Consider the following 23,597-nt stretch of genomic DNA (forward strand, 5'->3'; position numbering starts at 1 on the left):
ACCCTGTTCCTTATCCCACTTATTTCTGGTATTCTCTGGCCACCCTCGGAGTCCAAGGATTTGGGTAATAGAAATACAGCAAGACTGTGAATAAGAGGTTTTCAGGATTTACAGACTTTTGGAATACAAACTCCTCTATGATTGCAGGGACCACTACCTACTTGAGTAGGTAGTCTGTTTGTGTGTCTGTTTAAAATTTCAAACAGCATAAAGCTGCTTATTTGGGTTTTTCAGGCAGATTGTGTTCCACTTGAATCTCATGAATTGCCTATTTCGTTGTCATTTATGTCAACTGAAAATAAAAGCTGATGATATGCGGTCAATGAAGAGGTGATCCAAGAGTGAAGTTTTGGGGAAATAATAGGGTGTTTTTCCTAATTGGATTTGTGTATAATTGAAAAGATTGAAAGTCACAGTAATAGTGTGTGACTTAGGGAGTAGGAATTCAGTGCCTCTGTGGTGGGGAGTGCTAAGGGTGCTGAAGAAGGCTTAGATATGGAAATAACTGCTCTGCCTTGAGAATCCTGGCATTTGTCCTGTGACATAAGTTCTAGTTTAGCTGTGAGGTAGGATAACACCTCATTAGGTGAGGCATATCTTCTGATCTTACTCATCAAAGTGTAATAAAAGCAAAAGATCTTTTTGTGCCCTTCCTAAAAGAAGATTAAAATAGTTTGAAAACCTCTGTTAACAAAATTTTTGCCTTTGTAAGAAAAAAACTCTTCATATAAAGACAGTGTCACGTGATGCCTGTAGTCTTGCTGTAAAATAACAGAAATTAAATATTCTAATGGAAAGCTTCTGTGAATGGAGTCATTGAGGCCAGGCTTTAAATTAGTGAGCGACATGGTTTGGCTTTCCTCTTTAATCCTAAGAGCATACTGTAGTTTTTGTGAAGCTTTAGGTTTCTGCAGGCAAGTGTGTGTATGTATTTGTCATGTCATTTTAAAGTATCATTCTTCACACCCTGTTATTAATAATAACTCTTTTTCTCCAAGTTTTCTCGGTTGTCATTTTGTTGGAAAGTTAGGGAAAAGGGAAGCCAGGGGGAGGCTCTAATAGTATCTTGCTTATCCTTCAGACTCTGAGTCTACAGTGTCATGTGCTGTGAAAAGACAATGCACTGTGGTGGCAGTGCTGCTTTTTAAAATAAAACCAGTGCTTTTTGTACTTGGAGAGAAACCTTTATTGTGAAGTATCCATCTTCTGTGTGAGTCCATGTATCCATCATATGTGGACTCACACAGAAGATGGGAAGTGAGAGGCAAAATAGTACCCATCTTCCTCTTGCAATATTGAGCCAGAAATAATCTGCTAAGCACCAAGTGCTGTCATGCAAGATGTTTTTCTCATGGCTTGCCAATCAGATTTATTTCCATTAGTCATCTGAGTCTGAGTACTGAACATGGAATGCATTTTTCCTAAACAAGACGTTCTCTTCAGAAAGGAAGCTAGAGCTACAAATTTTATGAGTGCTGAAATATCCATGGCAGTCTTTCAATTTTCCGCTTTTCATTGCTGAAATTCCAGTACTGGAGCTCAGATGTATAGTACTGTTGAGTCAGTAGACAAAGATTTTTTTCAGGATCTCAGAAAAAATATAAGTTACAATTTTCTTCTTTAATGTATGCTGTATTGTCAACCTGTTGCAGTGGCATTTGACACTATTGTGAATCCTGTAATACACACTTTTATTTCTTTGATTCTTTATTTATTTTATTTATTTTTCCCCCTATAGTTCAGATGGAGAAAATGGAACTGATGAGAAAAGAAAAGCTGGAAAATCACCCACTGTGTTGCTTCAGACCCCTACCAGTGAAATGGAGTATTTTGATGACCGGAAAAAAGTTGATCTTGATAGGTAATGTCAGAAATACTGTCAGTTTTCTCCTAGCAAGATAGTTAGAATGGTTGCAACCCACTTCAAAAGCTAGACTGAGTAGCAATATTTATCAGATATCCTAGGGTTAGCTTGCACACTATGCACGTGAATTGGAATCCAGACACCTTCCTTGGTTGCTGTGTTACCCGTTGCAAGCAGTCACAATAGAATTTAGACTCTGAGCTGGCTTAGTTCCTCTGTTCTAGGAAAAAATATATTGCACTGTTTGGTGCCACTGCTAGTTGCATTCCTTTCATAATCAATTTGACAGGCAGTCAAACAGAGCTGCAGTTTTAGTCCTGGCCTGTTTCCAGAACACTTTCATGCTGGAATATTGATTGTCCATGGTAAAACTATGACATAAGTTTTAATTTTGGATTCTGTGCCATATATTGCGTCAGATTTTTCTAATGTCCCCACAAAGATACTCATTCTTCTTTTGTTGGAAAACTGAAATGCATTTTAAGTGCTTCTAAAAGCTAAAATCCCACGTGGGTGGCTTGAACCTCTGCATCTCTTTCACTTTGTCAACTGAACAGGCAGTAAAAAAGTCAGTGGTCAGCCTGACACTGTTGTTTTGGTCACAAGGCAAATATTTAAAAAACCATAATTTAATTTCATTAAGCATCTTTGAGGAAAAGGTAGTTGAAGGAATATGGTTTCACTTTTTTCCCCCCCAAACATTGTAGTGTTGCCCAGAAACAAAGGTGAAGCTAAGCAATGGGATAATTCATTAAGCTGGAAATATATTTTGAACTTTTTGTATTTCCTTACCAACTAGTCAGTTATTTAGAATACCCCTTCTAATTTAAAAAGAGACCTTCATCAGACTGTCATAGTCTGCAGTTTAAGAAAAGATACACTCCTCTTTATCTCTGCATAATCCTTGATGATTTAGATAAGTTATCTAAAGGATTATTATGTTCCAAGGAAAAGCACATACTGTTGGTAACTTATCAAGACCAATGTCCGGCTTACATCAAATGCTTTAAATCTTTAGGACCAAAAGCAGCACAGATAGTCCAGTCCTGACAATCAAGAGTGACTCCAAGATTGAAAGGAAAAAACGTGCCTCAAATCAGGTAAGCCAGAGACTCTACTTGTTTGCTTACATAGAGTAAAAGTAAACAAGCACATAACTACCATGACGGGGCTTTTGTTTAGCAGAACTATAGTTCATGGTTGTGTAAGGGCACAGGTTCCTTTGTCAACAGTGTATTAGAGTCTGGGTAAGGCACAAGGTAGCATTAATAGCCACAGAGAAAAAAATGAGGATTTCTTGTAAAACAAGTGGGCAGAATGGGAAGGTGTGTGGAGGACGGGAAGTGGAGCTGGTCCCTTGGTTGTCAGACTGTCTAATAAAGTGTGTGTGGTTTTGTTGTTGGGCTTTTTGTTTTTTAGCTGAAGGCGAATGCACACTTTCATAAGCTGTTTCTAGATGTTCCCATTGATGAGCCACTGAAACAAAGTAAGTATTAATCCCCATATTGTTGTTGGCTGTGGATCCTAGGTAATGTTGTTACCCAACAAATGTGGTGATGTACAAGAGGAGCTACCTAAATTTTAAAAACTTTGAACTCCAGTTACTTAGAGCTTCAGGGCCTTGATCCACATGCAATGGGGATTTTGTTGTAATCTTGGAAAACTTAAATCTCTACACGTTTGGTATATTTGGAAATTGTAGCCCACTTTGCCATTCCTGGAGAGTAGCCTAATCTAATGCAGTATTTTTTGGTACTGAGTCTTTCTTGTAGGGAGGGAGTTGTACACAGACATGTATAGCAAATATTTCTTGAAAGGAATGCAGGGAAGGTGGTTCATGAGCAAGAAATGGTTTGCTCAATGTCTGTGAAGTAAAAGCAGTATTACTTTTCTTGTGGACGTTATTTTAGACAACGGCTGTAGAGCTGGAAGTTTAAACACAAAACCTTTCATTAAATTCTTCACATTTAAGTAATACAGTTACCTAGAAGTTAGTAAAAAGTGTATAGGAAGCTATGTCACATTCTGTCAGAAAAGACAATTTTTGACCTTTGGAGGCCAGTTGCATGTTGTAATTCATTTCATTCATTTCAGTTGTCCTTCAAATACTTTGAGTCTTAACTTAGGCCTGTGACATCTTATGAGCTTGCCAGTATTAGTTAAACTTACTGAAAATTTTGAGGCTTCATGATGTTAATCAAAAGGTATAAACCTAAACATATCATAGCTTTGTAAAACGAACAAAACAGAAGCCAAATTGCCTTGGCTTGGGTTGTGACTACATTCAAGATTATAGAATTTCTATTTGTTTCAGGCTTTACCTGTGCTCTGCAGAAAGAAATTCTGTACCAGGGAAAGTTATTCCTTTCTGAAAACTGGATTTGCTTCCATTCCAAGGTTTTTGGTAAAGACACTAAGGTTAGTAAAATGTTTATATATAGAACAGTAATGCTATTCTTAACAATTTTTTCATCACCACAAGTTCAAATTATTGTGCAAGGAAGTATTGTGTAATACTTCCTAGTTGTATTGAATACAATCACTCTTTATAAGTGATGTTTGAAATACAGTCTAGAACTGAACATTGTTATTATTAGAGATTGAATCTTTTGTTTAAGGACTTCATGTCTGAAAGAAACAGATGAGAGCAAAGGATCTGGCAAGCAGCAGTGAGAGCATTGTCAAAACCATGTAACACAGATTGCAAAAATGTTTCTCTTGGGTTAAGTACATAAAAGAGGAAGAGGAGGAGCTGGAGGAATGAAAGCTGAAAAATATTAAGGGCTTCAAGGCTGTAGTTGGAGCACTGGAGAGAAGGATCGAGCATATTAAGGCATTTAGAAAGGAAGAACTAAAACTGGCTTCTGACTTGAGTATCAAGGCTCTCTGAAGGATTCTTCTAGCAGTCCTGTTTTGCAAAAATAAAGAACAGGATAAAAGAAAAACAAGTTGGCAACGTTTTTGTTTGTGAGCCCAGTGTGCAGATCAGAACTGAGATGTGAACTGTTGGGAAGATCATAAATTAGTCTTTCTTGGTGATCCACCTAAACTTAGTACCCCTGAGGTGAATGATATGCATACAGAAAAAAACAAAGACTTGAATCTGTTGATTTGGAGCTTTTGGAGTGCATTTTGTTTACATAAACTGCTTTGGTTTTGACCACTTCTGGGAAAACAGATCAAAATGCTTCAAGGATTTCTTTGCCTTCTTCTTTCAGGTGCATCCTTGAACAAAGCTCCTGGTTACATCCAGTGATCTAGGAGTTGATTAGGGGCTGAGATTATCTCATTTCTCTGGGGTCAACTGTTTTGATGGTGTACCATCTGTTGTTAAAGGGCTTTTTATAAAGTGTAATAGGTTTAAAGAATATTATTGGCAGCACGTTGTCCAGAGCAACATCATGGGTTGTTGTGTTCCACCACTTGGCCCAGGACTTGTTGATTTCTAGTTAATGGATTCTACTAGTCGTAGAAAGTATGTTAATGTGGATGGTTTGTATATTGGTGAAAGCTGTATGACACAAAGTAAAACACAGGTTGACTACTGTCATTCAATATTAGTAACAGCTATCTTTGCAATTTATTAAAATTTAAGCTGCTGTACTAGCAATCTGTGGTTCACCATGAACAATTGCAACTTCTTCAAACTGTGGAACAGCTTTCGAATGTCAACTAAGCTAAATGTACAAGAATATGGTAGAACTTTACTGAGTAGAAAAACTGATGCAGAATGATGACGATGATGTAGTACTTGGAAATTATTTATCAACAATTAAATTCAGGAATATATACATACTCGTGTATACCCTGGAAAGTGAAAACATTTTACAACATAGGGTAGAATAAACACTGGAAATGTAATTATAGCAATATTGCAAATTATTCATTTCTGGGTCTTATTTTCAGAAAACATTGTGGAGAAAATTAAAATTGAAGGAGATAGTCCTTATAATTTATTTACAGCTTCATTCTTCTTTTAGGAATACCATCAAGAAAAAAGCTTGAAAATAGGGATACAGTGAAAAATAATCTTGAGGGAAAGGAAGGAGGAAATCAAGCTGGACAGGAAGGGGAACATTCTTAGCAGTCAGATACACTGAGTGTTTTCAGGATGCAAACCTTCTATTGCTTAAAACTTGTAAAACTATATAAGCTTAGGGATAAAGCGTTTTATTGTGAGAAACAGCATATCTACGTTCTAGTTAATTTTTGATAAGAGTTCTACCTGCAGGGTTTGGGTTTTTTTACTGAAAGCTTTCATTCAAGGAACAGCTATGCAATTCAGGAGTTTTGAGTATGCAGTAAAGACACTGTGTATATTCAAAAGTAAAAGATTGTTTCTGCAGGATTGAATAGGCATTGAAAAACTTTTTTTTCCAGGTAGCACTCATTTGGCTATATATGTTGGCCTTGAGTCTTTCTTGGATTTAGACATAGTTTTACCCTTGTAAATTACTTTCTATGTTACCTGCAGGTTAACCTTTTATTCTGAAATAATTATTGTTGCAGATAAAAGTATTTGTCATCAGTGATTCCACCCTTCCAATCTAATGCGGTGGGAACAGCACAGTAAGCAAGTGCTGAATGGACACATTAGTTTTGATTACAGTAATGTTATCCATCTAAACTGCACACAGTAGAATGCTGTTTACATCTCTGGTATAAAGTTCTTTAAGGTGAGTTGTGAACTGAACCAACTAGAAAAATTGCAAGCTGCTTTCTTGTAGCTTGTAGCAGGATTTCTGTTCAAGCAGTATTTTGCAGTCTTGCAACCAAACTGTTATGTTCAAAGATTTTTTTTTTATCTGGTACAATTTTTCATTTCATGATTTTGTGTTACTGTTCTGAACAAAAGTTAACAAGAAACTGCACAGAGTAACTTCATTCTCCTCCAATGGCATATTTTAATTCAGTGCTGTGATTGCTAACTGAACAAATTATGGACACTTTTAACCGTCCTTCTAAATTTCTCAGGTAGGTCTGAGAGCCTGTGCCAAAGATATTTTTAACAGGATCTCTTTCTTAATAATGGATGCTATTATCCAGGATTATTATATTATATACATATCCAGAATTATTGTATTTGCCTAACTTATTAAACCTCTAGGCTTTTCAACTCACTGTCTTCAACCAGGTTTTTTTACCATTGTAAATTGGGATTTACAGGAAGAACCCATGCAGAATATCTGAAGCGAAATACTCTGAAATTTAGCAGATGTTATGCTTATGGTGTTGGATAGAAACATAAAGGAGGAAGGCAAATTGAGAACTTTTCAATGTAAATGTAGACTACCTCCTTGGCACACACAGGAATCAGTTGAAGTCAGCAGGTGTGTCAGTACTGGGTCTTTCAATCTTGCTGAAGGATGAGCTGTTTACTCACCTGCTTGTTGCAGATCTGTAAGTGGTGAGGAGACTTTTATGCTCATTACTCAACAAGCTTTTCTTGTCTGATATGTACTGAAGTACTTGGTTTCTAAACAAAGAAGCTTTCAGATGGGTTCATTTTGCTGATCTGCAGTGCACTAAGCCCATAGTCTTGTGAGAACCAGAAGGGATCAGGAAAGGAAGACGCAAACAAATGCCTGGATTAGCATTTAATAAAAACAGAAGTACAAGTAGTTAGGTATGGTTTCAGATTACTATTATTTCATGTAAAATAAGAAATAGAAATAATCAGAAGGGCAGTGGAGACGTCTTTAAATGGTGAGTGTTGAAGGTCTGGCTTATCCCAGTAGCTGGGCTGGCCCGTCAGGAGAGAGCATGGTGCAGATTTGTATGCAAGTATTGGGATTCCAACACTACATTGATCTTGTTTCAGATTAGTATACCTGTGCTGTCAGTGACACTTCTGAAGAAAACCAAAACTGCCCTTCTGGTGCCAAATGCTCTGATCATAGCGACAGTGACAGATAGGGTAAGTACTGGTAGAGGACAAGGTATTTCAGTGAGAAAATAAAGAATAGAATCTATGTTTGCCATATGCTCTCTTTAATTCATTCCCTGTTTTCCAAGAATTCATAGCACCAGAGGAACTGAAAAAGCTGAGTCAGGAGGTGCATGCATAGAGGGTTACCTTCTTTGTTAGCAGCTCTGTCAGTGTTCTTCCATTTCCTTGTATCTCTTACCTAACCAGTCACACCTTAGATACACAAAAAGCTGTTGCTTACAGTGATATTCAGGAATTGTAATTGCATCAATCAGTTCGAAATGTGATTATCCCATGAGCAGCTTCAGAAATGCATTTTCATTGCGCAAATATTCTGTGGGTGCAGGAGACAGTACATAAAAGCAAGTTTGGGGTTTTGTTTGTTTGGAGGTTTTTTAAGGGGTAGGTAAAACATAGCATGAAAAGTGTTTTTAAAAGAAAGAACAGATCTGGATTATGCTCTTGTTCCTGCAGCAGAACATGGTAACTTTTATCTGCCTGTTCTGTGTTCATGTGATAAACATGAGGTTGTAGGCTTAGAAGGACCGCAGGTTTTTGCTGCCATACTAAGGTTCTTGAAAATTGTTACTTGATCAGCAAAATCACCTGTCAAGTTTTTTTTTTTACGTAAGAGAAAGACTGTATGTCTTTTGCAAACAGTCATGGAACTTTTATTTTACAGTACATGTTTGTCTCACTACTCTCCAGAGATACCACCTACAAGCTCTTAAAATCTATCTGTACACATCTTGACGTAAGTACTAGTGGCAATGAAAATGGTATGTAGCTTTGTGTTCATTATTACTGCTGTCTTGCTGTGAAATGGTAATTTCTGCTTGTGTTCCTTGTTGACAGTGCTGCTTTTTTTCAGGATACAAGCATGGGCAACAGTCCAAATCCCTCTTCTGCAGAAAACAGTTTCAGGGCTGATCGCCCTAGAACCCTGCCCCTGGTAAATGGCTTAGAAGTTTATTCTTTTGTTGCATGGCATCTTTCATTGCAAGTACTATTTATAATGCCTGAAGAAAGGAAACTGGAGAAAATCATGACATCTGTTTCTAAAATTTCCATGAGTCTTTAACGCTGGAAAACAGTTGGAATAATTAGCATAATTATATGTGACATGCAGTTTGTATACATGCGTACACTTTGAATTTATTCAAGGTCTGTATGTTCTTCATATCTCTGTCTAGCACTCAGATTTCAGTGTACTGACATAAAGTCTGCCAGGGACAGTTTTTGCAGTGTTTCTAGTAACAAACTTTCCTCTCTAAAAGAGTTCATTCATCTCAAAGAGCTGTGAAGGCACATGTGACGACCAGAGTCCAAGTCTATGGACTTGTACTGGACTTCACATTTTGTCTAACTTAACAGTCCTTCTTGTAGACACGGCAGGAGATGAAACTTGAATTTGTCTAACTTAACAGTCCTTCTTGTAGACAAGGCAGGAGATGAAACTTGAATTTGTCTAACTTAACAGTCCTTCTTGTAGACAAGGCAGGAGATGAAACTTGAATTCTGGTGGTCTTATGGAGCTTTTTTTTTCGTTTGATCTCCTCATGTTGCTATCAGAGATTGTTCTTGGTTTAACAGTTCTGGAGCTTTGATCTTTGGTTCAGATTCTAGAGGAAATTACGTTGTTTTGATTTAGAACGGGGCTGAGCCTTTTTGTGATTCATTCTCCCCATCAGGATTTCAATGAAGATTATTCTGATCTGGATGGAATAGTGCAGCAGCGAAGACAAGAGATGGAAGAGTCCAGCAGCACAGGCTCACAGACACCAGAGCTGGAGTGCTTCCAAGGTGAGTGGGATCATGGAGCCCCAAGAGAAGGAGAATGGACTAGCTCTCAGTTTTGCTTCTGTATCCCCTTCTGATGTGGAATCTAGATTCTACACAGTCCTGGAGAATTATGTGGATTTTGAGATCTTCCTCAAGGCCCCAGTATCTACATTTGTTACTGTGGCCCTCTGCGAGCCAGGCTCAGGCAATGACTTTGTCATCAGCAGTTCTAAATTGTCACTGCTGGTTCCAGTTGCTTAGCCATGTGAACAGAGATGGAATGGAGGAGCCGTTCATGCTTTAAAACACAAAGGAAAAGCAAACAATCAAACCCCATTCTAAAGTAGTTCAAGTCACAGTGCAACTTCTGATCTATACAAATAATACTTTGTACCATGGTGACTTTTGGTCATCAGAGTTTTTTTTGTCATGTTTTTTTGTGGGGTTTTTAAAACATTCATTTTATTCTTTACAACTATTAAGATATTTGAAGATACCATCCAAAGTTGTTCTTTCTTTACCATACTCTTTGTAATCTCTTGTCTCAAGTTCTTCACCTAACTAGCAGCTGTTCTGATTGAAACTCACTTCATAACTCATACTTCAAAACATCATGAGAACAGCAATACTTGTTTTGTGTAGCTCATGCTGAATGTTCTTATGAAAACCTAGAATATTCTCTTGTACAATTAATATATATTAAAATATTAATGCGTTGTTATGCTGCTAGTACTCTGGGTTCCATCTTGACTATAATTTGTATAAGAAACTGCTGAAAGATACTGTCATTTTTTATAGCAATTCTCAGTTATGTTATTTTTTATTAACTCTCCTTTTTGCTCTGTGTCTTGTTCAGCCAAATGATTTGGAGTTATTTGCTTTCGTTGGTATTTTACATTTACTGTGCATCTGTCTTTAATTGTGTATTGCTGTTCATTAATTTGTGCCGTCATCACAGGCCACAGAAGTGCTTCTAAATAATGTTTAACTTGCTGTCTTACTTCCTGATGGCTAGTAACTACTTCAAACCATTTCTTTTTCCACAAATGAAAACCAATGTCCAGGCAAAGAGCCATCCTAGGAAAAGGAATTGAAAGCGGAGGTGAAAGGTAGCATGTCTGTCAGTCATGGTTGTTTTTTGTGCATCATTATAGCAAGTCCAGGGTAAACAGGTAGAGTATAAAACTGAGTGTGATTAGATTTTTCTGTTCCATTTCTTTCAAGATACCACTGGCATTTTTAAAGACAGTCAGGAAAGGGAGTTTTAGTGTCCTTTTTAAAGTAACAATGCACTATCCCCATTTGATGTTGCTATTAAAGTAATTTGGAATCATTAGCAAATTCAGGCCTTTTGAGAGATTACTTTTGTGACTATAATCTTCTGCCTGGAAATTCAGTAGTAGCTTTCAAGATTTTCATGGGTTGCTGTCTTTTAAAAGATCTGGAATATAAATGCACTGTATATAACCTTCTTGCAATCCAAGTGCTTCTTTTTGTTTTGTGTTGATGTGGAATTAATAGGTAAACTGTTTCAAGGATACTAAACCAACTTCTGCTTTTTACCCAAGTAAAGTATAGAAATACACCTTTTAAAATTCTCCTCTTCCTTTATTTCTTGACCAAAATAAGCTATCAACAATTTCACCTTTAATAAAATTCTTTCTTTTGACAGATTATCATGTTGTTGAAACAGAGACTCATTTGAAAGTTTCCAAGCCTGAGGCCAAGTCTGTTCGTTCAGATGCACACAGTAAACGTGGGCCTGATGGGAAAGCCCGAAACAGTCCTCGAAATGGTAAGAAATCAAGGACAGACCTGCAGCTGGAATAAGTTGAGATAAGTTTGCATAAATACATCAGTTCTCATAACATGGAAGATCTCTTTCTTGTTTTTCCCTCTACATTATGTGTTGCATTCTTCAAAACACTGTTTATATTCTGTGGTCTGCTCTGCTGAAAGTAAGACTTGGTTCCTTCCCTTGCAGGCCATTCTGAAGCCTTCAGGTTCCTGCACAAAGTGAAGTCCCAGAAGCTTTTATCTCTGAACCATGTACTCGTATTTTATGCAATTCTGTAAGTTAGCAATAACAAGATTGTCAAAAACTAGGATTTTCTTATGTTTACATGATTGATATAATGTAAGCGTGATTGAAATAATCTAAGCTTTACTTGAGAAAAGGAAATTATTGGAAATTGTGGCCTTTACACTTCCCAGAAATGTGTATATACATACATGCATATGTATATATATGTATGTACATATATCTCTATAAGCCTGCTGTGACAGGCTTATACTTAACTGGCCATTTATTTTTAGAGGCAAAGGGTCTTTTGATTCAGAAAATGTTAAAAGTGTTTAAGTACTTGCAGAGGTTCCTTTTGCATGTCACTTAGCAAACACATACTCAGGTTTGAGATTTTCATAACTGTCTGAATACCCTTGATGCTATTCTGAAATGTTTCTAAGAACAATACCTTTATTATTGAACGTGTGCAAGTAACAATTTAAATAGCCTTTAACAACTAATTTCTTGGGTACCGCTAAAGTTTTCTTAACTGATATAATTTATTTTTCTCTCTTACAGTGTTTGTGTTTTAATACTTTCTACCTTCTACATGAGATATAAAATCAGTGTCCTGGAGGAACGCCTTATGTCCATGACAGCCTTTGATTCACATATTAAGGAGTAAGATAAACTCTGGAAAAGTATTGGGGATTTTAAATCTTTTTCCAGAGCAATGATTCCATGAAAAAGGTGTAACTTCTGTCATCAGTCTTAGTGTACTTTGATTAGTACGTTAGAAACATGCTCTTTGAGCTAATACATCTGTCTTGCTTATATAAAGCTTTGTGTTGTCTATTTAGAAACTGATATCCTGTCTTTCTGAAGTAAAAACCCCACACCACAAAACCAAACTAAAGCAAAATCCAAACACACCAAGGGACAGGTGTCTGTGTATTTGAAGAGGAAATAGGGAAAGGGACCACAGTTACAGAAGTAACTCCTTTCTGTAGCTGGGGTCTTGGCTGTCATCTGCCCCTGCAGTTAGGTTTTTTGGAGTTTTTTTTTGTCTCCGTGTTGCATAGATTGAAAATATGCAAACATTAAATGGAGAGGCAGTGCAGAGGTATGTGGTTTTTTTCCACAGTAGTTTGCCTCTATAAGTTGTATTGGCTCCCTCCTCTTGGATACTGCTGAGAATACTAATCAGTTCATTGAGCATTAGATTTTGCATTAACTCTTCTCCCCTTCTTATAACAGATTTTTTTTCCCTGAGCTGCTCTGAAAAATATGGCTTTGAAAGTCATTTATAAACTCTGCAAAACCTGCAGCCACATGCAACATGAGTGGAAATTATGATAGCCGGAGAAGCACCACATGAAAAAGAGAAGGGAAAAATTAAATTCAAGACAGAGCTGACTCAGGCATAGTGGAGCTGTTTGCAAAGTGGTTCAAATTTAGCAAGCTCTTGCATAAGCATGCTTTTAAATTCAGCTTTCTTTGATTACCCATCCATGACAAAACAGGTCACTCTGACATTGCACTTGTGGTCATATCAAACAATGACTGTGCTGTTTATGATCCAACTGGTCTCAGCTGTCATCTGTGGAAAGCAGTGGGACTTGTATGCATGTGTCAGAAGACAGAGCCAGGTTTTTCTTAAAAAAGGGGATAGAAGAGAAATGGTGCTCTATCTATGCGGCCTTGCATTTGTATTTTACCATTTTATAATGCAAGACGTGGGGTAAACCTGTCCCAGATTGTAAGCAATGTCAAAAGCCTTTTTTTCTCACTTCTGGCATATTTTTATTAGCAGGATACTGTGTCCCTCTTCAGAAACACTAACACAAGAAAGTCTCCTGATTCTGTTGCTCTGATCCCAAACAGTACAAGATACAGGAAGGAAGATCTAATGTGTGCTTCTGCAGTGCCAAGGGCTTGGGCTTTCCGATTTCCTCCAAGTTGCAGGATGTGGAATTTACGGAACTTTTCAGGGGAAATAGCTCTAAAGTGTTCTATCCAAACTTCTGGAGAATGAGATTTCTGTAGACTATACAGTTTCCAGTTTTGCCACTGTTGCCATCTACATGTGTATCCAGTTCTGTTTTCCTCATTTTTTGAGTCTGTCACACTTAACTTTTTCATTCTATTTGACAGGCATCAAGTGCACCAAGATTTGGGATCTCACCTGCAAATTAATGCTGATGCCCTTTGTGATGAGTTAACTGCTAATCTTAGAAAATTGGAAAAGGTAACATCATATGATATAATGCAAATGCTGATAGACCAGTTAGGTTCTTGCTGTGTTTTTATGATCTTTTATCTTGAAAAGTGTTGAATTACCCCCAGATTTGATACCAAAAGGTGGCATGTTTTCTTAGACAAAGGACTAGTTTTTGGACTATAAATTAACCCTAGTATAAACATTGGTATGTGTAAAAGCTTTGCCTTGAGCTGAAGCTTATAACCAGGCCAAGTGTCCCTGAGGCAGACACTTCAAGGGTGATTATTGCATTATGTAGCGATCTCAACTTTTTTCTCTTTAGTCCATCAGGGCTAAGGATTTTAAACTCAACATTTATTGGTATTTGAATAATTTTTCTGTTTGGGGCTTTTGTTGGAGTTTTGGAGTTTTGATTAAGAAAAATGGTGCTTGCTTACACATGTAGTCAGCTTCTTCACCCAGAGTGGCTTAGATCTTCTTGTTTCACTTCAGTAACACAAATGCTGCTGCACCTGTTATGCAATTCCCTATACCTGAGCCTTGCTTTTTACCATTCTCTAATTGGAAAGCTAAACATATTTCGTGATTTAAATTGCAACCTTATGTGAAACAAGTGGGTGTGCAGACCTTATTTCCTAATTTGGTGTTTTTCTAAAACACACTCCTCTGCTCTTATGGCTGTGCCCTGTGGTGGGTCTGCTGGATGCTGTTGGAATGGCTGTGTCCAGCACAGGGCATCCCCTGGCCCTGGCACACTGCTGCTGCCCCTGCAGACCTTGCCCCGCCTGCCCCCAAACCTTGACAAATGCACCCACTACAGGTGGGTGAAATGCTGTGTATTGGGTACACATACACAGGCTGAGCATGACAAAAGCACTAGTGGAACAAAACCAAAAGTTCCTTGAATTCCTTTGTACTTAAGTCACATGGGATATTTTTGCCTCTGTTTCTAAAACTGAGTCTGTGCCAGGGTCTTTCAAAACCTTTTTTTCCCCCAAACCAAATTTATCAAATAGCATAAAGCTAAGAGTATATAATATCACTGTTTACATGTGTGGCATAGAAAGAAATACTGGCAAAAAGGGGTTTCTTCCCCCACATCTTCACTCTCTTGACTATGGAACTCTAGAGTAATGCTGGCTTAACACCTCTGTATTTTCTGGATGGTAACAGTGTGAATACAAGGGGAAAACACTTACCAAATGGTTGCCAGATACAGTCTTCAGCCAAATTAGGTCATTTAAGAGGTTGCTGCTTTCTGGCTGTCTGGGACAGGCTGGCAAGATGGTTCATAGGAGACCTCATTTCAGTGGGAAGCCAGCCAACCAGCCCTTTGCAGCAAGGCTAGGCAGTGTCCTACTCCCTTATATAGTCTGTGCTTGGAGACAGTAATGGACAGCTGGATGGTTAGGTCATTCAGCTGTTCCCAGAGAAGTGACCTTCTGTCCTGAATTAGAGTCTTAAGTGGTGTGCATTTTTTGTTTGGTGTCTTGCTTTCTTTGTTTAGTGTCTGCAGGACTGGAGCCTTAAAGACTTACCTTTATCTGCCAAATATTCAGGGCAATGAAGTGCTCTGCATACAAGCTAAATCAGAATTGCCTGTAGCTGCATATTGCCACATCCTGTCTAATCTAGATGAGCAGTGGTTAGAAATCTAACAGCTTTTTGTTAGAAAAAAGCTGAGCAAAGTTACTGCAGTTGTTTAACAGTTTCACATGCCTTAGTGAAAAGTGCTGGTAGCTGCTGCAGCAGCAAAGATAGCATACATGTTCTAATATAACTTGTTGTGTCTCCCCTTACTTTCCCCGTGACCACAGCACTGTAAACTGGACCACTGAGACTATCTAAAATTATTATCTAAAATTATCTATCTTATTTTGAAAAACTAAAAATTACTCTGCAGTTAAAAATTGGTTAGTGCACAAATATGTTGCAATGACTTTTTCAGTGCGACCTTGTGATTTTTACAAGTTCTCCTTCATACTTGGAGTCGAGGAAATGCCATTGTTAAGCAAAATTCTGCTAACTTGGCTTTTAATTGCATTTAGCAGCTTGTTAAAATGCACCATATCTAACACAGGATTAAGCATTAAATTGTGGGAGGGACAATGTGGCCTAATATTACTCATTCCTTTACTCTAACTTACCAAGCTAAAAGGAAATTCCTGTTTACGTGTGAAGCAACTCTCATAAAATTGTGTGCTTCTTACTGTTTCCCTTTCCTCAAAATGTCCTTCTTGAGAAATGTGTGCATCTGGGATAGAAATCACTCCATAGGACTGAAAAGTAGAATCTTTGAACAGGAGGTACAGTGGCTCCTCAAATTAAAGCCTGAAAGTAGCTGTGACTAAATCTGTTACCAGTGCTGGCAAGTTACTAAGATACTGAGATATTGAGAACACATGTGTCTGGGGATGTGACCCATTCTATTCCCATTAAAGACAAGGAGATGAAAAGTGGATAAATAGGCTGTGTAAAAATAGATCTGTTCAAATTATTCTCGAGGATGCAACTGGCTGACATTACTTTCATTGCAGCTAAAGGAAGACAGCCCACAGTCAATTCACTAAATCTGGTAAATGGGACATGTCTGCTAATGGTTACAAGACTATACTTTGCTGTGCACATATCATGGCTGAAGCTGTAACAAAACTACTTGAATTATCCATTTAGCCAAAGAGCTATGACTTGGAAGTTTTAGGCTTTTACTGGATTTTGATCAAGGTGAAAATAATTCAGTTTCTTGTCCCACTGCTTCTAGCTCTGATTTTTATTTCTGTCTTACAACTAATGGAGGAGACAATCTATAGGAGAAAATTTCAGGGGATATTCATTATATGAAACTTGCTAGTTAATTGTCTAGCTGTTACATTTGATGCACTTACATTACATTTATAATAAGAGAAACATTTAACAGGAATACATACCATAGGTATGAAAAGGTGTGACAGAATTAACATGCAGACAGAGTATATTGAAGAGTATGTCTTGATTTTATTTTTTATTTAAAATGCATTGTAACACTTCTTGCCTCACAACTCTTTCTCTCTCTTTTTCTAAGATACAGAACAACTTACAAAAACTACTTGAAGATGGTGAATGAAACATCAATGTTCTTGGACTGCTTCAGACCTCATTCTTCTGTCTTGACAAACTGTTCCAAAGGAGCTCTGCTGGCCAGAGTTCAAGCTTCTTTATTTTCAGTCCAAGCCAAGCTTAAACTACTGTAAAGCTCATGTCATAATGCAAAAAAAGTCAGTTGATTCTTCAGCATGTATCTATATATTTTGCAAACATATATGGTTTGGTCTACATGTATCTATGTTTTAAAAAGTGGGGATTTTTCTTTCTCTGTTGTGTGTGAATTAATGGATTTTATAGCTTGCTTGATTTTAGAGTTGCTTTCACCAGTGCAAACCTGGTGCATATCCTTTTACCTCAACATATACTTTATGCCTATTGTCATACAAATATACACATGAAGAACTTCAGTCATGATTCATGTACTGAAATGTTGTAGCAATGAGCAGGTATCTGTTTTAGCTGTGATTATGGATTGGTGCTGTGCTCTTCATTTTTACTTACTTCTCTGCACCCTGGCATCCCAAAGATCAGAAAACAGATGCCTCTGTGTTTGGGTATGCTAAATCATGAGTGTTTGAGGTCTGCTCAGTTCTGCAGTGCTGTAAAAAGGCTCAATTCCACTTTTTGTGATGCTGTATGGCCACTGAGGGTAAGGTCTGTTTCTACTGGGCGTTCAGGTTCCATTGAAGTCAAACCTGAAATCTGTATGGACTTGCCAATTTGCAATCAAGTTGCTTATGAGTAGCAATATGGGTGTGACACACCTGCAGAACTTAGAAAAACTGCTTGTTTTCTGTCCACTCATATGGTCTCTGTCCTTCAAGTTAATCAGCATGAAGATCCTCAGTCAGCTTTCCTTGGAGTTGCATGGGTTTTGGTTGGCTGAGCAACTGCAATTTGTATTCCAGTAAATGGAAATCTCATCTTGGTATGTGACTCCAGAGACTGGATATTTCCACATAATGAGAACTGGCAAATTAATGGTGCAGTAATACAAACAATCAGTATAGCGAATGAAAAAGTGGACACCTGCTTCATTATATCACATACTGGTTTTTTCCCAGAGTGCCTAAGATGGGGATTTTTAGCTTTCTGATTCACCAAGCAGGCTCATTAGTTTTTAAAAAGCAATATTTAGGATAATAACTACTATCTGTGAAGTAACAGTATTGTTTATAATATGCTATGCATTTTATAACCATTTCTGTGAAATGTACCTATTTTGTTTAAATAAACTTTTTTAAAACTAGTGACTCAATACTATTATTTGGATGAACCCAAGTCATCCTTCAGTTTTAGTCAAATGTGATGTTCATGAGGCTTATACCTCATGGTACAGTTTGTGCAAAACCCAGCACGCAGCACAAGAGATTAGGAACTGCATCCTGCTGCAGTCCTTCCTCTGACTCTGTTGTGTGTGACTTCTTTCTGCATCTCAATGACAAGAACAAATAATATCTCAATGATAAGGGCAAATTTGGCCTCCAGAGTTTTGGGGACACGTTAATAGTTTTCTCAAGTTCCCTGGGTTTCTCAAGTTTCGTCCTTGGAGGATATTGGATGGGTATCAGAATGCTGAGGGTTCTGAGGCTCTAACATGCCTGCATGGCTCAAGATTCCACATGAGCACAGTATGTATTTTTGAGATTTGACTGTTCTCCCTATTGAAATATCTGCCTTTGCTTCCTCAGCTATTGTTACTTTACTGGAAAACTCAGCTTCACAAGAAAATTTTTCTATTTTCCCCCTACTTTTCTCCACAGTTGCACAGCTTTTGTAATGTTTTGGACTCTTACCTCATCCTCTACCTTCTCCTCTTCCCTCCCTTTAATTCTGTATCAGAAGTCTCTAGCTCTGTGGTTGAAAAATTGATGCCATGAGTCAGTTTTATCAAAGGAACTACAAGAAGACTTGGTTATATCCAGCAGCTGAACTGAGTTAGCCTTTTACTTACCTTACATTGTCAAGTCTGTGCTTCTCTACAGGAGAACAGGGAGAAAGATAATATTTGATAGGTGCCTTAAGTAAATCAGGCAGGCTAAGGCCTTATCATTAGCCATACGGAACAAAATAATTGCTGTATGGAATGAACAATCAGAGGTGGATGTGTGCCCTTTAGCCTGCTGCAGCAGCGTGCCAGGGGAGGTGAGTCTGGACAAAGGTGTAACAGTGTTTTTCTAACACAGGAAAGTGAACTACGCTCCAGAGAAAGGATTGGCTTGTGACAATTCAGTCACAGTGGCCACATGAGCCCTCTGGCACAGTTCAGTGTGACCTCTCCCCTGCCCCTCAGGTGCTACTCTCACTCCCCCTTTTCCTAGAGGGAGGAGGAGGAGGATGTCTCAGGATGTCACATTCTTCAGGCATCAGGACAGAGGTGGGCAGTGTGGAGTGATTTAAATCCTGTGATTCAGGCTTGCAGCTGGGGTGGTTTGGGTGGTTTGCCCCAGTGTTTGGGAAGGGAGTGCTAGCCGCAGGGATAAGCAAGGAAAAGTTGCTTCCCCCAAGGCTGGGAGTCTGTTAAAGAGCAGGGAGACCTATTCCAGTGTCTGTGGCAGGAAGACCTATTCCAGTGTCAAAGGCTACGAGGAGGGTTTTGCCTTTTGGCAAAAGCGAGGGTTTGCAGAAGCAGATGGGAAAGATGTGTGACTTCAGGGAAGTCAAAAATGCACACAAAATTCTTAGCACACACTCAGTAACTAATCATTCATAATTTGCTGCATAGACTGCATAGAAATCTACTTAAATAGGACAATTTTAAAATGTCTCGTGTGTTTGTTTTTCCAGTTTTGTCTACCTTTTGTCCTTGACAGCACAGAGGCTGAAAAGAAAGAAGAAAAACAAACAAGAAGAACAGCTGAGTTCTACCAGTCATGCAGGACTAGTTAGTAGTGCCAGGTTCTGAGAAGGTGCTTTGAGTTTGCAGGTGAAAGCCAAAAGGGGCACATCACTTGTGTTTTCTCTAGTTGTAGTTAGTGAAAAAAGGAACAAGGATTTGTAATGGCTGCTTGGATTGAGGAGTTGTTGAATTAGTTTTCTGTCAAGGTATCAAGTTTATGGTGCTGTTGCTGTGAAGGATGCAGCTAGCGCTCTAGGCAGGAAGTATTATCAGCTGAAAGCCCCCCTCTCAACAGAACATCAAAGCTTGTAGGTCCCATTAGCATTTGCAGGAAAAACCAACAGTTTTGTATGTGTTTTTGTCTGATAATATCTGAATTTGGTATTATTAACTGCTTGCGCATGAACCTTTGTACGGGTGTGTGGTAATGTTTTCTGCTTCCTGCTACGTCTGCACTTTCATGCAACATGGAAATGTTTCCACCTCATAGCCAGTTGACAAATACTAAAAAAATATTGGTGATATCCAGGCCTTTGCAAGCTATTGCACCACTGGTTCAGCTGCAATTGCTAGTGAGGCATTATTCCCAAATACATAGGAGATTTTGCATTTACAGAGCAGGTGTGACGTGCAGTAATGATCAGAAGAAGCTGGCTATTTAGACATAAAACTGAGCAAACAGTTACACTGAGCAAACAGTTCTTTTTGTGTTCAGTGCCTGTGTGTGTGCTTCTATAAACAACAGAGGAATAATGTCATTTGAAAGGATTTTACCAGCACCTGCTTTCCAGTTTCCCTGGTGAGACTATCTGAGTCTGACAGGCAAATTTGCTCAAGAGGGAAAATTGACTCATCTCATTTGACACTTTCGGGTTTATGGTTTGAACCCAGTGGACCATTCTGCTAAACATGGTTGCATGTAATGAGACTTTACAATGGGTTTTTTGCCTTCTTGGGTTTTAAAATCGGTGTAATATCATTTTATGAATGTAGAGCCTTATAATATCCTGTTTTTCACTGAACAGCCACAAAAATGTATGTCAGTAAATTTCATTTAAACGTGTCTAAAGTTACTCCCTGTTTATCACAAACCAGCCTGGATTTTAACAAAATAACAGTCAAATGGGAACAATAAAACAGTGTACAATCTACAGTAAATCCACAACACTTGTGAGAGTTTATTCCCTGAACATCATGGAATGTTGTGATGCCTATCACTATTCCTGTTCAAAATAGAAGCATTTCACTTATACTGCTGTTTTTTCAGACCTTATGGTCTTCTAGCTGGTGGCACCTACTTACCCTCAAGTTTCCATTTAGTCAAACTGGCCAGTGAGACTATGCCTACTCATCTTGGATTAAATCTCTAATTATTTGGGTGACAAGGCCTAGATCTAGTGTTCATAAGACCACGATCATACCTACTATTGGTAGTACCCTCAAAGGGATGATCCTAAGAAGGAACTGATTAGAAGTGTGCTATGAGAGGATACTAGCTGGGTTAGTATGATAATCAGAAGCAGGTTTTTTTCTCCTGTACCTAGTTTCTTATCTACTATAATTTACAAACAAGGGGTCAGGATGCAGCACCTTAGCAAGCAGACTTTGGGCAGGAATTCAAGGCATATCAGTAAAGCCTTTCCCAAGCCTTTCACATACAAAAGGGACAAGAATATTCCAGTTATCCCCTACTGAAGTGAAAAAAGCTTTTCTTGAATCACTTTATCTATTTTCCCCACAATAAGCAGTATTTGTGCCAGAAATCCATTCTGAGTTGGATGTCTGTTCACTAAGTAAACACCTCTGCTAAAAACCTTGGAAATTAGTTCAATTTGCTGAAGAGAGTTGTTGTAGAAAAGATTGCCCTCCCAGCCTCCATGAGTTCAGTCTGGATAGCTCTTCCCCCTGATTGTTTTTTTTAAATTTGTCCACTGTGGGCAGAGCTTCTGCTGATATATTTTACTGTCTGTGTGACTTTCTTATTTTTCTAGTTTCTGTACTAAGTCCATTTGGAAACTGCTTAAATGTTCATTATGTTCTTGAATTTGAAAAGATACCTTTCCCTGGCTTTACATTAACAGCAAACTCATGTCATGATGATGTAGTAGCTGCATCATGTTCTGGAGGTGTGGCATTCTACATTAAGCTTCATAACAAGGATTTTATAGTGTTTGGCAATGCAGGTACTTTGGACTGTACAATAAAGGCTCCTTCAACTCCTGTTCTCACTTAATGGTATTGATAAGGTAATTTTCCACTGACTAGGCATTTTAGCAGTGCTTAGCAGGAGATTAAAGGAAAATCATTCCAATGTGCTGTCAAGTACTAAATTAAAAATCAGCTCTTCACACTATCTACAGGTAGATGGATAAAGGCTCCCTCCAAGAAGAAAAGGTAATGAGTAACTTAATTATAACCTTACATGCTGGATCTGGCATGCAGGGCTAAAAGCAGCTCTGAATTCTTCCTGCACTTAGAGCTTGCTATCAGTGTGCACACATGGGCTCATTCCAGAGCAAGGGCAAGGTGGGAAGTCGGCTGGTACTAACAGCTGTTTCCACAACATAAATAAAGAATTACAGACCTTCTCTCACAAACGGATCATGAAACATAAATGCCTCAACACTGGCTTATGATACTTGCATGAAGAGATGTCCTTCTGTGTTTTTCCCAAAAGTTGTTTAAGTGATGCCACTGACAATACACATAAAGAAAACAATATAATCTACATTCACTGACTTGAAAATGGTCACACTTCTAAAGACTCTGATCAATAGTAATGGTTATTGGGAAGGGAATTCGCTATTGGCTAAGGGAAGATTGCTGTGTGAAAGACCAAGTTTGTGCTTGTATGAGCACATCTTCCACACTTCTCTTCAAAGTCTCTTCATGGATTTCTGATTCTGCAATCACTCTATGGCCATCACAGTCAATGCTACCACAAAAACATTTGGGTTGGGGTCTAATTGAACTAAGAAAGTACATGATTTGTGTTAGGTTTAGGGTTAAGGATATGAGACTGCTTGTAGCTGAATATTGAGAGCTCTAGTATTTAGCTACTCCCTTCTTCTGTTTATAGACCATCCTCTGCCTCCATTTCCCATGCTGTTCTACCAGATGTAGCCTGAATCCAGAAGCTGATCTTCTTAATAGTAACCCATCCAAAACCAGTTAATTTTCCCCCAGAAATATGGATAAAAATCTGTAAAAGAGCCCAATATCAAATGCAGGCATATTGAGCAATGCCTAAAATAATGCTTTAGGAGCTTTGCTGACATTGCAACTTTTTTCCTCAATTGTTTCTGTAACTGTATTCCATGTAATATGAAGCAACATTGGAAACTGCAGGAATATTCTGAGGCAAGTTCTCTGCACACCTGTCCTGTACCTCTGTGCTTCCCCAGGGAGCCACGGCCACAGACAAGGGACCAGATCTGTCAGCAGTAGTAAGTTAGGCTTCTACACAACTCTGATGTCTTTCCTGAGATTAAAAATTAATGTAAAGAAATCAGCACTGCCTGATCCTTAAGGTTTTAGCTATTCATGTGCCTGAGCCACTTCAGGCTCTTGCACATGTCCATCCCCTCTGCCATTAGCAATTAAGTGAAGCCAGTTGTGACTGTTCTCCAACCTGCCAGCAGCTGCTCTCCTTACAAACCAGTATTACTGTCACCCTACCCTCACTACCTTCCTGGTCATGTGCTGCTGCTTCCCATGCCTACTAGTACACCTGTGGTGCAGTATCCCTTATTTTCTTCCAGGAAAATCAGCTGGAGTTATTTTGTGCAAAGTCCACATTGCAAAGGTATGTTGCATCACATTTGCTGCATCAGCTTTGCTAAACAGATTAGAACATCTGAGTAATCAGTTTGG

General features: G+C 38.4%; 1 protein-coding gene across 1 annotated transcript in view; it reads left to right on the forward strand.

Annotated features, from left to right (window-relative positions):
* GRAMD2B (GRAM domain containing 2B) overlaps positions 1-18,010 on the forward strand; it is a 29,407-nt gene extending 11,397 nt beyond the window's left edge. The window contains exons 2-14 of the mRNA XM_084224967.1: positions 1,739-1,861; positions 2,883-2,964; positions 3,284-3,350; positions 4,179-4,282; positions 7,686-7,781; positions 8,476-8,547; positions 8,665-8,745; positions 9,485-9,596; positions 11,248-11,370; positions 11,560-11,647; positions 12,160-12,261; positions 13,735-13,828; positions 16,863-18,010. Coding sequence (XP_084081093.1) covers positions 1,739-1,861; positions 2,883-2,964; positions 3,284-3,350; positions 4,179-4,282; positions 7,686-7,781; positions 8,476-8,547; positions 8,665-8,745; positions 9,485-9,596; positions 11,248-11,370; positions 11,560-11,647; positions 12,160-12,261; positions 13,735-13,828; positions 16,863-16,904 — 1,186 coding nt within the window. The 3' untranslated portion in view covers positions 16,905-18,010. The remainder of the gene's footprint in view (positions 1-1,738; positions 1,862-2,882; positions 2,965-3,283; positions 3,351-4,178; positions 4,283-7,685; positions 7,782-8,475; positions 8,548-8,664; positions 8,746-9,484; positions 9,597-11,247; positions 11,371-11,559; positions 11,648-12,159; positions 12,262-13,734; positions 13,829-16,862) is intronic.
* The last annotated feature ends 5,587 nt before the right edge of the window (positions 18,011-23,597 follow it).

The sequence above is a fragment of the Fringilla coelebs genome (genome assembly GCF_963513975.1).
Source record: "Fringilla coelebs genome assembly, chromosome: Z".
NCBI classification, from domain to species: Eukaryota; Metazoa; Chordata; class Aves; order Passeriformes; family Fringillidae; genus Fringilla; species Fringilla coelebs.